Source organism: Sebastes umbrosus, chromosome 2, assembly GCF_015220745.1.
Source record: "Sebastes umbrosus isolate fSebUmb1 chromosome 2, fSebUmb1.pri, whole genome shotgun sequence".
Classification (NCBI taxonomy): domain Eukaryota; kingdom Metazoa; phylum Chordata; class Actinopteri; order Perciformes; family Sebastidae; genus Sebastes; species Sebastes umbrosus.
Genome location: NC_051270.1, coordinates 20,697,489 through 20,710,472, shown reverse-complemented (window position 1 = coordinate 20,710,472; position 12,984 = coordinate 20,697,489). Strand labels below are relative to the sequence as shown.

General features: G+C 41.3%; 1 protein-coding gene across 1 annotated transcript in view; it reads left to right on the top strand.

Moving 5' to 3' along the window:
* The first annotated feature begins 791 nt into the window (after positions 1–791).
* The window catches only part of LOC119502819 (protein TANC1-like), a 38,136-nt gene continuing 25,943 nt past the window's right edge, over positions 792–12,984 (top strand). Inside the window, exons 1-7 of the mRNA XM_037794035.1 lie at positions 792–1,182; positions 1,390–1,491; positions 2,868–3,071; positions 5,120–5,212; positions 6,706–6,836; positions 9,122–9,395; positions 10,624–10,905. Coding sequence (XP_037649963.1) covers positions 1,416–1,491; positions 2,868–3,071; positions 5,120–5,212; positions 6,706–6,836; positions 9,122–9,395; positions 10,624–10,905 — 1,060 coding nt within the window. The 5' untranslated portion in view covers positions 792–1,182; positions 1,390–1,415. The remainder of the gene's footprint in view (positions 1,183–1,389; positions 1,492–2,867; positions 3,072–5,119; positions 5,213–6,705; positions 6,837–9,121; positions 9,396–10,623; positions 10,906–12,984) is intronic.

Sequence of the window (12,984 nt, the reverse complement as noted above, 5' to 3'; positions counted from 1 at the left end):
TACATTACAATATGGCATCCTACAGAACAGTCCACAACTACAAGGGAACAGACAAGCCTGGGAATTGGCATACAGTGCATAAGAGTGTGAATGAAGTGAGAGAGAAAAACAAAAAAACAAAAACAAAAAAACAAAAAAACCCAATCAAAAACAAAAGTAAGGGAATATGTGAATAGTGTTAATAGTGCTATAGGGGTTCTCTGTAAGGTTAAGGTCCTCAACTAACATTGAAAGCTTCAAAACATTATTTTTCTTCATATGTTTCAGAGATGAAAAGTAAAGACACAGCTCCTTATGAAAAACAGAGAAATTTGGTCTTTGATTTCAGACGTCATCACGTCGACTCGTCCCCTTTACAGCCTCGCTGTGTATACTCGGGGCCATGCGACCTTGGTGTAGTCCGTTTATAGTTTATAGCCTAACGTTAGCTTTTTACTGCTTTTTCTTTGGCTTTTGAATGTGCTTAAATTGTGATTACTAATTGGCCTTTTATAATGTTCATTATAACAGTCTCGTACTCATGGATTTTATCTTGGTCTCTGTCTGTGGATGTGTGTGATTTTGTTGTCTACTCTGTTGACCTGTTTTTATTCTGCCTATGTCTGTAAAGCACTTTGGTCAGCTCATGTTGTTTTAAATGTGCTATAGAAATAAATTTGACTTACTTCACACTTCAAAAGCCATAAAAGTGGTGTTCACTTGTGAAGATTATCTTGCTGAACAAAACTTGTTTAAAGTATCATAAACGTTTGTTTGCCACAGAGATTATTTTCTGCAATAATCCAAAACCCAATGGAAAAATCCCATTGGCTTTTTTATTGAGGAAACCAGGTCGATGCTATAACTTCCTGGTTGGCCTACAACAAAAATACGTCATCCCTGGAGCATTATGATGAAGATCAAATGAAAAGTCCCAATATTGTAAGATAAAAGAACAAAACTGGTTTGAAATAAACCATTAGATCATTAAAGGGCGCAGTACATCAAATGTAGAACATAAACACGCGCGTGCACGAGGCGCGCGCCAGCCTCCTCCAGCTCCTCCATACTGTGAGTTGACTGACTGAAGAGAGGCTGCACTTCTTAATTGGACTCCGCAAGTTGAAACGGTCCTCCACCAGCTTCCTTTTGGATTAATGTGAGGACATGCAGGCATTAAAGAAGACATAAGAGCAGCTAAAGGTGAGGCTTCATTTTTAGGATGAGTTAATTTCTTTATGTGTCACCACCCTTATGGGTAATAATGATTAATGTAAAGAAATGACTCATTGTTGAAGACTAAATTGTTACCAATTAAATGAGCTTCTTCTTCAGCAGTTTAGATTTAATGTTGCCTGAAATAATGTGTTCCTAATATATGAACATTTTGCTTAATCTTTCTACTGGCAGTAAGACAGTGAAGCAACAGCCCAGCTATGTTCCGAGCAGTGTTTGGACACAAGAGAGAAGGAGGAGGAAAACGAGGAGAGAAAAAGAAGCAGAGACATCAAGGTAAGAGCAAAAAAACACTTAACACAACTGTGATATGTCAGCTCAATAATAAGCCAACATTGCACCTTGTATCTTAATATTTTATCACAGTTTTCATCAAGTGGAGTATGCTCTTTTTGTCCCTGATCACAAATATGTGCAGGAGATTTATCTACTGTTGTACACTCTAGGTGTCATTATTTGATGGCAATAATCAGGATCTCTTCTCTTGGGTGATTTAAGTAGAGCCATTTCAATTAGCCTAATTCATCAGTTCTGTTCTGTCCTTAACACAGTGTCCCGCTGCTTGCATTTAAAGTGTGTCAGGAGAAGTTAGAGTGGGTTAGGCAAAACACCCTGACCTACTAAAAAACATACTGAATTTCACAAGAATCTGTGAGTGAACTGAATGAGACCAATCTGTGTTATAAATGTGTTGTATTTGCTGTAAACAAACTGATCTGTTTTTTTTATTGCCAGTGCAAATGTGAACTGAAAAGGTGTGCTGAACAACATCTACAGGAGCAAAGATGTTTTTATATTTTTCACAGGGAGGACTTGTCAACTTGCTGCAGTTCAGAGGAGATTTCAGACTGCGCAGTGGAGATAGATGAACATAAGTAGAGCTCAGTATTAGAGCAACCATGTTGCCGCATTAATATTTGATAATGTGCTGCTCTGGGTAGCGAGGGCAGAGAGGAACATAGAGAACTGTGTCAGTCTCATTAAAAATGATATAGTGTGTTTACAGGCTCTGATCATTTGCCGAGAGATATCACTTCTTCTCAGAAGCGTATCATGAAAGGTTTCAAGGCTATGATGCTTCTACACTTTTTAGGAATTATGCAACAGCATGTCAATGGGAATTTTTAATATTAGGTGGTGGACCTCTGAGTCCTTGTTTTGCTCATGGTAATAACAGCAGAAACAGACTCATTTAAGGTAAAAGAAAGTGAATGACTGAGTTGTTCCACTGGGAAAACTACTGCAATCTGGTCTAACCAATATAAGTGGCAGTAAGGCCTCATAATCACCTAGTTTTGTGAGTTCTCATGTTTATTTGAAGACACAGGATGAGGCTCAATGGCTGCAATAAGAGTGGACATGAAAATAATTGAAATATTGAATTGAAATATAATAAGTGGATAGCCTCTTTATTGAGTGTGATCCCATTCCTTTAAATAGATGTTCTGGCATTGCCAACTTTCCATTAGCTCATTCAGCAATATGCCTCCAAGACAAGATATGTTCGCTCTGTCACAGCCTTATGTGAGACATATTTTAAACTGCTCTCTCTGCGATATGTTCAATCTGCTGTCTGTTGAATCAACTCTGCCTGAAGCTTTCTAAATGATGCGTCTTTAACTGTAACACCTGTCTCATCTTTTTCCATGCAGGTAGTGAGGTGTACACTCACAGCACCTTGCAGAAGAGCAGCGGCGGGCGTGCCACACACTTCCGGGACCCTGACAGCGGCTACACTGAAAGCCCGGTAAAGCTGAGGAGACTGACCAAGGGTGCATCCATTTCTTTACCGTCCTCCCCTCTTCTTCCTCGCCAGGCCGACATAGTTCCCTCCCAGTCGTGCATCAAGTTCACAGGTGGGTTCAACTGAAATAGCACCAATAATAATAAAAACAAAAGTCTCAATATGAAGAACTGAGGTTGACAAGAAGCGGTGCGTCAGGGAATAGCTGCAGAATGCTTTCATGGGTTTGCTGCTTGGTTAGTAGAGAGCTTCTGTGCGTTCAGCTGTTCCATACATGTGACAGCAAACGCAAGAGCATACAGACTGTTCCCCCAGGGCCCAGAACATGTGACAGATTGTCAGAGTAAATGATTGAACAAGATAACTTAAGGCAAGGAGCCCCAATTAGGTAGGTCGATTTTTAGATGTTATATTACGAAATAAATAAAAACTTAACTCAAGGTCCACAGCTTTTTTCTTTCAATTTTTATATATACAGTAAATGCATTTTTTATTTTATTTTACACCATCTGTATTTCTAAAAGAAACTTGAATGTCAGGTTTCCCCAAAACAACATACTGTCATATGCTCCACATGCACTGTAGGTAGTAGATGCAGCCATGCAAGTGAGCCATGATACTTGCGTTGCCATACGTTCCATGATTCCTGCAGGAAACCGTTGTCACATGGTACTTCCTCTTCTCTCTCTTCCCCATATCTAATGTCGATCTCTGCAGACAAATGTCGAATAAACTCAGAATGACAAAAACTCTGTGCATACATCTATCTGCATAGTGCAGGTTAAATATTCAAGTGAAATAACAGTAAGCAAAACAAAATTTTGAGTTTTCTGATTTCAATTTGTACCATCTTTTACATAAAAAGGGTCAAATATAGAATATTCTATGATATACATATAGTCTCATGAATATTTCATTCTTTAATAAAAATAAAAATTTTTTGATAAATCCATGAGCACATTACTATTTCATTATTCATTAAGTCAAAACAGTAAACATTACTAAGATGGTATCCACTATTTAAACAAGTTTTGCAACTAATAAACAAATATAGCATATATTAATAATGTATATATAGCAATAATAATAATAATAATAATAATAATTACTTTATTAAGGACCCAAAGAGAAGGTCCATAACATACTAAATAAAAACAGACAATATATACAAAAATACAATAAAATACAGTAATAAAAAAACAGCTAAAACACAGCAATACATAAGCAGCTTCTTCACATCAAAAAGATAGAAATCAGCAAACTGGAGTGACTCCACAGTCTGGATGAGAGCCTGACCAAGCTCAACTCAGAATAATACCATTTTCTGAAACAGACAGCCTTTAAATATAATATGTTATTTAAAAATGTATTTAAACTCTCATAATTGTTGGATTAGAAGAAAACAAACTCCATGTTTGCCTGGGGTGCCTCTCCTTAAAAGAGGCACAAGGTGGCAGTGTCCTGCAGCGAGTCCAGCCATTCAGAAAAAGGTGCTGTTACATTTCATCGCATGCAGCACTGCCTTGTTTTCCCCCTGAACGAACATGACAGGGAAAATTACAGCATGTAAAAATATAAACTGTCATGGCCTTCGTGTCTCTGGTGGTCATGCAAAATCAGATATTAATCTGTATGTTAATTAAACAGTGTTATTGAGTCTATCCTTGTGCATGGTTCAGACCCTGAATAACCTTGAGAGTAAAAATTCAGCACGTTTCAGTGTTTCTAAACATCTCATCCTTCTGAATGATCTCCAGTCCTAAAGAATCTCTACTTCCAACAAACCCTCAGATGTTGTTGCATAAATTGAGACACACCCACACACACATCAATATGAGTGCACCGCTGTCCCTGCCATCACACACACACACACACACACACACATTAGCAGTGTTAATATATTATAGATAAACGCCCACGGTACAGTGAATATTGTACTGTTTGCATGCATGGCTCGCACTCTGTACATACTGCTTTATACTCCTGGGACACAATTCAAATTCTGCACCACAGATCTCATCTGGGGAGGCTTAATCTCTCTCTTTCTCTCTCTCACTTTCTTTCATATCCCTCCTTATCTCCACCCTCAATCCCTCCCTCTCTCCCACCCTGCCTGCTCTCCCTCCCTCTCTCCCTTCTCCCTCTCTGCTGTGGCCGAAGGACGGGTAAGGAAGCTGGAGTATGTGGATGGCTCCTCCGACGCGAGGGAACCTCTTGTCTTCGCCTCGTGCCGTGGCAGGACAGACCACAGAGGTGAGAACAGGAGCGCGTGGGAGTGTGTTTAGCATCGTGTCGGTTTTTCCAGGTATTGATCAGTGGAGCTGAATGAGGATGAATGGGGTAGAGGTGAGTGAATGATGACATACAGGAGACAGTGAGCGTGTGGTGTGTTTTAAAAAGGTTTTGCATTAAGTTTTTTGCTTTCAGATGAATGTAGGGACAGCGATGTGTGTGTAATCCTCAGTGTATTATTGAGAGTGGATTTGTTTTATCACAGTTTGTCTTTGCCCTGACTTCTCTGCATGCTGCTTGTACAGTTTTGGTTAGATTAAAGCAATAATGGTGTAAATATCCACATCTCAGCCAGCTTTCTTTATGTTGTTGACCAGAGGGCTACCCTTGGGCGAAACAGATTTTATGAGGCATCTTCTATCCCGGTTGCCAGGCACCTCTCAGCTTCCCGTTTCCAATGGCAACTGCTGGGTGGTTTGATGAATAGTACTGGACATTCAGTGTTGTCCTCATGTTACTCCAGATTGGATCTCAGTGCTCTTCTGACTAAATGCAAAGTTTTCTCTCCTCCCCCTCTCTGAAATACACATCCACCCTTCCTATCCCAAGTCTTCAGCAGCTTTTCAAGCTGTGAAGTGAAAAGAGTATTGACAAGAACTGGGGCGCTTTATGGAACAAAAAATCTCAAAACTGACCTTGGTCCTCTCAAGGCTGTGGCTCCTGTTTGAACACACTTGGGTTGAATGCAAGATGTGATGCAGTTAAAAAGGAGAGAGTGAGCCAGCAAGACAGAATGAGAGAGAATCAGTGGAGGGAGTGCGAAATGAATGTGATGTCTAAAACGCAAAGATGTTTGTGAGGAGGAGTGAGCTGTTCCTGTAATCCGTGATGTCCTGTCATCCTGTTTATGTGCCTACTCAATATGCATGTTACTCAGTTGATAACGGCACATAGGTGAGGCGTGAGAACGGAGGACTGGTTAAAGCACAGAGATGTGGGAACTGTTAAAGCCTTTTACTCTACAGAGGTGAGCGTGGACCTAAGAGGAGCTGGGGTTGGAGGTCAAAGCATCAGGGAGCCTTAAACAGTGATAAATGAATGCAGCACATGGCCTGTGTCAGCCGATCTCTCCTGGAGCAACAGAGAGAAGGCAGAGCCAAGGCACTCCTTCTTTCTGCTCCGGAGTCGACACCAAAGCTCATTGAAATTCACAACCCGTCTCTTAACGGAGAGCACCTGGCAGGCGTGTGCACAGGCAAAACTCACAACCTCACACAACCTCTTGCTGCTGCCTCGACCAGGGTGACTGGGAAGCCACAGTCTTTTGCATTCATAATCAGGGCAGCTGGGGGCTGCACTGACCTGTGGATGCGTACATTTCTGCTGCTGGGTGGGAACCTCAGGAGCGAGCTGAGCTGAAACGAGGGCGTCAGTTAGATGGCGGTCTCATCTGGCCTGCCATGTTTTCCATTTTGCTTGATAATCCGTGTGTCGTCAATGTGTATGTTTTCCAGACCTCCACGTGGAGCCCCAGCCGGGCTCCTCCCTTTCTACCCAGGAACTGATGACCAGACTATGCTTCTTATTGGGAGAAGCAACGCCTGGCACTGCTAGCTCTCCTATGGAGGACAGGAGGGAAAAGAAGGTAGGGCAGCAGCATATTGATTCACTGGCCCCTTGCTGTCATGGCATATAAAAAGGCGATGGATGGTTTTTGGAACAACCTTTTTTTTTTTAGCCCTCAGGATCTTAGTTTCTTCTTTAAACATTTAAATATTTCTTACTTAAGATTGGTTGAATGTTTATTTTTTTAGGAAACATTGTGTGATGTGACCATTCAAATCACCATTGGAAAAATGGATAATTCTGGACATTATTATTTGTGTTGCTATGCTTCCACAGGGCTCCATTTCTACTTTAACCCCTCTGTATGTGTGTAATCATACTGTATGTGCTCCATCTCTATGCCTTTGCATTGCTCAGCCTTGGCCCATTTTCTCAGCCTCATTCCACCACCTGAGCTCCAGATTCAGTCAGTTTCACAGCGATAGCGAGGCTCATATGAGGAATGTGGGTTGTCCTGGCTAAGATAGATGAGGCTCTGGTATAAAGGGAATAACAGTGAGCTGCTTCAACTCTGCTGCCTTGTCTCCCTACAGTCTCTGTGTTGCAGAAATGTTGCATCAGTAATGAGGAGACCTGAAATGCATGTGATCAAACTACAAGGACCACCTTATTAGAAAATATGCTGTATACTACTTTGTTTCTTAAAAAACATGTCCATTTATTAATGAAAATAAAAATGTCTTGAGATGTTGTGAGAAGATTTGTAATCTCTTCTGAACATTTCACATTTACCACTGTCTTTATTGGTAAAGGGCCACATACATTAATAAATAAAAAAAAAGGAAAATATTCTTAAAGACCAGTAAAAAAAATCCTCATTAAGAGACAGAAGTAAATACTATACATTCAAATATATGTAACATATATTATGTGAAAAAGAGTTTTTTTCCTCCTCTAAGAACAACATAATGGAAAAAACACAATTTAACATAATATGCTTCATAAAAAAATTATTTATTGCAGGCTAGGTTGCAATATATTGTGTAGATGTACTTGTTATCACGATGTATTTATTCTCTTTGCTCTTCAAAAGACTTTGAAGTGGCTGTCGACTGATTAATCGGTTTGGTCGATTGAACAGCGCCGATAGGACATTTTACAAACTATCGTTATCGGGTCTCCGGTAGTGGCCGATCCACCAGGCATGCAGGGACGTACATCACAGTTTTGCACGGAGGCTCCATATATGAAGTCAATGTGTATCTCAGATATATTTAAATGAAAGTTAACTTTATATAAGGCCACTTTATTAAATTATGAGCACGATTAGATTGTCGGGTATAGTATGGCATTATTAATGCATTAGACTGAAGATTGCTGCTCTGCTGAAAGCATGCTGTCTCTGTTTAGCTAGCGAGCATGGTCGTTATAATGTGGCTAGCCGTAAGTGCAGATCTAGCACAACTACGGGCCACATACTGTATCTATGTGCATGTGATCAACACCTGATATTACTTGAGTATTGCCTTTCTCCTACTTCAAACTATCGTTATTATATCGGCTTTTAAAAATCCACTATCTGACAACCTGAAGGCTCTTTATGAATAGATGTGATACTGCTGAGGTGGGGATTTTTGTAGTTTTTTTTTCCAACACGATGACTGTAGAGCTTTAAATGCAGTTGCTATCCAAAACACACACACACACAAACACACACACACTGCTAATTCCAAAAAAGCAACTAAAGCCTGTCCTTTTAACACAGTAACACACACTGTAATGGTGCCTTCATCCAATGTCATTTCCTGGAACGAGCACATCTTGTGGTGTTTGATGCGTCATTTTAACTAGTAGCCTCATTCAGGCAGTCTGACTCTGTGTTCATTGGATTTTCCATACTTAAAATACATCCTGTCACCTGTGAAAAATGTTCACATTTCATTTCGTCTTTGTGAAATGAGCCCCATGTGGACCAGCAGAATGTGTGTGTACAGTGACTTCTACAGTAAATTATAAATGTCTACAGCGAGTGAGTTAGCCAGCCGTCGTTATGAAAAACTGGGAAAATGACAGCCAGGATGAAAATAACTGGAATTATCCTTTCATTTCCCATCTGCGTGCACACACAAACACACAAAACAGTGTGCATGAAGGCAAACACTGTCATGTAGAGTGGAGTGCTGTTAGAAAGGGTGGCAACTGACACTGTTGATTTACTACCCTTTTTATAATAAAAGAGTTTCTTTTCTTTCTCCTTGCACAGAGTTGATCAGGTTGAGTCTCTCACTGTGGTTCTCTATACAGCTTAACTTTATGTCACTTTAACCTCCGTGACAATATCTCTCTGCTCTCCTTTTTCTTCAGTGTGATACCTCCGCCCAGGGGGGGAGTCCCAGCTCCACTCTCACCTGCAGCACCGCCTCCCCCTGTTCAGAGAGCCCCTCCTCCACCCTGAGCACCAGTGCTGGTGGCCAGCCTTTGCCCTTACCCTCCCCTCACTGCAGCTCCAGCACCAGCCCCAGTGGAACCCTCTCCAACCCTGTAACCTCTGCTCCTGGACACATCACCGGGAGCAGCCCTGGACCTCCTTCTCAAAGCCCCACCTCCACCCTGGAGAGCAAGGACAGTGGGATCATAGGTGAGAGCTGCTGTTGGAAATCCTCGCCAGGTTTTCAAATGATGTCTATCCACATAGTGTGCGTTCAAATTGTATTTTAGGTGAAGCATGTCCAATACCAATGCCTAGCCATGCATCACTAGATGTAAAAAAAAGGATGCTAAAAACGGCCTATTTAAAGAGGACCTATTCTGCTTATTTTCAGGTGCATACTTGTATTTTGGGTTTCTACTAGAACATGTTTACATGCTTTAATGTTCAAAGAGTGCTTTATTTTTCACAAACCGGCTGTGCTGCAGCACCTCCTTTCACCCTCTGTCTGAAATGCTCTGTTTGAGCTCCTCCCTCAGTCTGCTCTAATTGGTCAGCTGGCCCTCTCTGATGTGATTGGTCAACCGAACCAAACTCTTCAGACTCCGCTCCAGCTCCGCTCTAACTAGCTTTGTAGCTTTGTTTGAGGGTGTGCTACACTAGCTGCTAGGCAGGTATTATGTAAATGTGTTACTTGGTGACATCACCATGTTACGGAAGAAAAGGCATGAATTGAAGCAAGGCATTTCAGGCAGTTCAGGAGCAGTGTTTCTGTGGGGGAGAGTAACTCCCTTTGGTGTGGACTTTGGACTTTGTAACTTTGCATACCGTTTATCTGCACAAAAAACTATATAACACGCTAAAGGAAAGGGAAAAAGCACAAAAGCATAATAGGTCCTCTTTAACTCAATGTGGAACCGCTTACCTTATCAGAAATCCCATATGTGATGCTAAAGTGCCACACCTTCCTAAATGGTAATATAAAGTTAGATCCAACATCACTTACTTTTAAGTCCTTGCCAAATGTGTACCCCTACCCCACAGCTAGTGTCTCTATGTCGCCTGTGCCACTTCAGCCTCAAGGTTTCAGCTCCCTCCTGTCAAAACTGGGACACTGCTGTCTTTGTTGCTTATGGGTCTGATTCTCTTAAAATAGGACACTTTTTTCTCCCTAAATAGAGTTTGTATTTATAGTTAAATACAAAAGAGCAAAGGGTGCATCAAGTACAGTAAAACTCATTGATTGATGATAAAACAGGTGTATTTTACTGTTGATTGAGTAAATGTGATTTGTTGAAGTGGAAGGCAATGCTTAGTTTTGGGTCTTTAGTCATTTTTAGCTGATAAGAAAAGGCATGTCAGCAAATGTTCTTTTTTAGAGGTGTGATTTCTTTTTTTTTAATTGCCTTAACCTAACCCATATTTTCTTGCGGCTCAGCAACCATCACTAGTTCTTCTGAGAATGAGGAACGCAGCACGTCCAGTGAGGTCCTGACTAAGGATGAAAGCCCGGGGGGCGGTGCTCGTGCAATGGGCCATGCAAGCGAGGACCACCAACCCGGGCCAACCAGGGACAATCTGACCACCCAAACAGATGAGGCCTTACCTAGAACTGACATCATGGAGCCCAGGACTCCACCAGCACCGAAAAGACCGCTCCCACAGCACCACATACACAGCACCTCCTCCCTTGTGATGCCCCGTCCAAATTCTGTGGCAGGTACGTTTACCTTCTTCTTTATGTGGTCACCTGTTATTGGGATATATGCCTATTGACTGTCTTGCAGAGAGTTTGATGTGAAGATCAATACCACTCTCACACCTGTCCACTCAATATGGAGCTGGAGCCAGTTGCCCCTTAGCTTAGCATAAAGACTGGAAGAAACAGGGGGAAACAGCTAGCCTGGCTCTGTCCAAAGGGAACAAAATCCTCGAAGGGTGCTTTCACAAGCCAACATTTAGTCTGTTTTAATCGAACTCTGGTGTGGTTTGTTTGGGCTGTTGTGAACGCAGTAATCGTACTCTGGTGCAGACCAAAACAACCAGTCTGAGACCGCTTGCGACTGTGGTCTCGGACCATTTCCAAGCGAACCAAATTGGTTAACATGAGTGGGAGAGAACTGACCTGGACTTCTGCAGAAATCCGATGTTTGCTTGACATCTGGGCCGAAGAGAACATACAGAATATGCTAAATAAAGTCTGCAAAAATAGTGACATATATGAAGTTATTTGAGAAAAACTGGAAGAGAAAGGATTCTATCAGGAATCAATCAGTGCCATCAAAGTGAAAAAAACTTTGACAGCAATATATCAAAGTCTGCAATTCTCTGCATAGAAGTGGCAGCTCTCGAGACGAAATTTGCTCCTTCGTACACGCCCCCCGTGAAATAATTTTTTTTAGTTGGTCCGCTTTAATTTGTGCACTGTTAAACTGAAGTGGACTAAATAGAAAACAAACCAAAATTATCAATTTCTGTCTGATTTGGACTAGCCAAACACGGCTTGTGAAAGCGCCCAAAAGCTCACTAATTAACACGTTATGTTTCCTGGAGTCTTGCCGTCACCTCGAGGGAAGTCACTGCTCCCAGCCAAGAAGTAGTCCCACACATAACCCCCCATAAAACCACAACATGTCGGTTTTACACCTCTATTTTTGTACGGATTAAACAAACGAGACATAATGTGTTAATTAGTGAGCTAGCGAGTGAGTTGCTAAAGCTTCAATTGTTTTGTAGTTGAAGTAGGTTAATGAGAGTATAATGTGACAGCTGTGACCCGGGTGATTAATTAATGGACTGATAAATATTGACTGAATGGCAGATTGATTGAATTGATGTTTCACTTGACATTCTCCAACTATTCACCCCATACGGAGAAAGCGTAATTTGCATGATCTCTGCGATGCAGAGCTAAACTTGGTTGCACCGTGTGCTGGTGCTCTACTTACCACTGAGGCTCGATACACACAGTGAGCAGTACCAGTTAAGTGTCCTGGGAGGCCTCCAGTTGTCATAAAAATATCCCCCTCCCTCTCCAATCACGATCTTTGCTAGTGCACAAGGCTCTTTTTCTTTCCTTAGATGTCAGTTCATTTGTGGTGGGAGCAAAAGAAGAGATTCCCTAAGGAGTGGATTCACAGTAACGCCTGCCAGTTTCTTCTGTCAGCTGGTGCTTTCATTTAGGCACCCTTGATGAAATTCAGAATAAAGATGAAGCGCGCCACACTGTAGCTGCTAGAATTTCACTCCACATTCATGAAAGATTAGATCATAGAGTAACGGTGTGTGATATAGACCTACATCAGGAGACAAGTATTCAAATTTAGCTTTAATTATTCCCAAATGTAAAATGTATTTGTTATTGCAGCAATATTGTCAGGCAACAAAGACAAACAGGCTACAGATAAGAGTATAATCAATGGAGGCTCTGCTCCAGTACTTTACATTTTAAGACTATCTTAGAAAATGTAAGATGCATTATGTATAATGAAATTGTAGCCTATACATTAGATAGTGTATGCAAAACATTAACAGCAGCAGAACATCGAGAGAAAATGAACAGAGAATATTCCATAATATATGCTGGATCGCAGATGATCAGGTTTAATTTCCAATTAGTCGATGCATAACTTAAAGTCTAGAGTAGATGGAGGCTCCATCACCTTTTGTTCCTCACTGTCTGTTCTCATTAACGGCCTCATAATCACAATTTATGGAATGGATGGACTCATGTTCTCAAAGTTTCCTGAGATAAATGCTGATTGCTGCGAGCACAGAAATGTGAGAGTTAGTCCAAGAC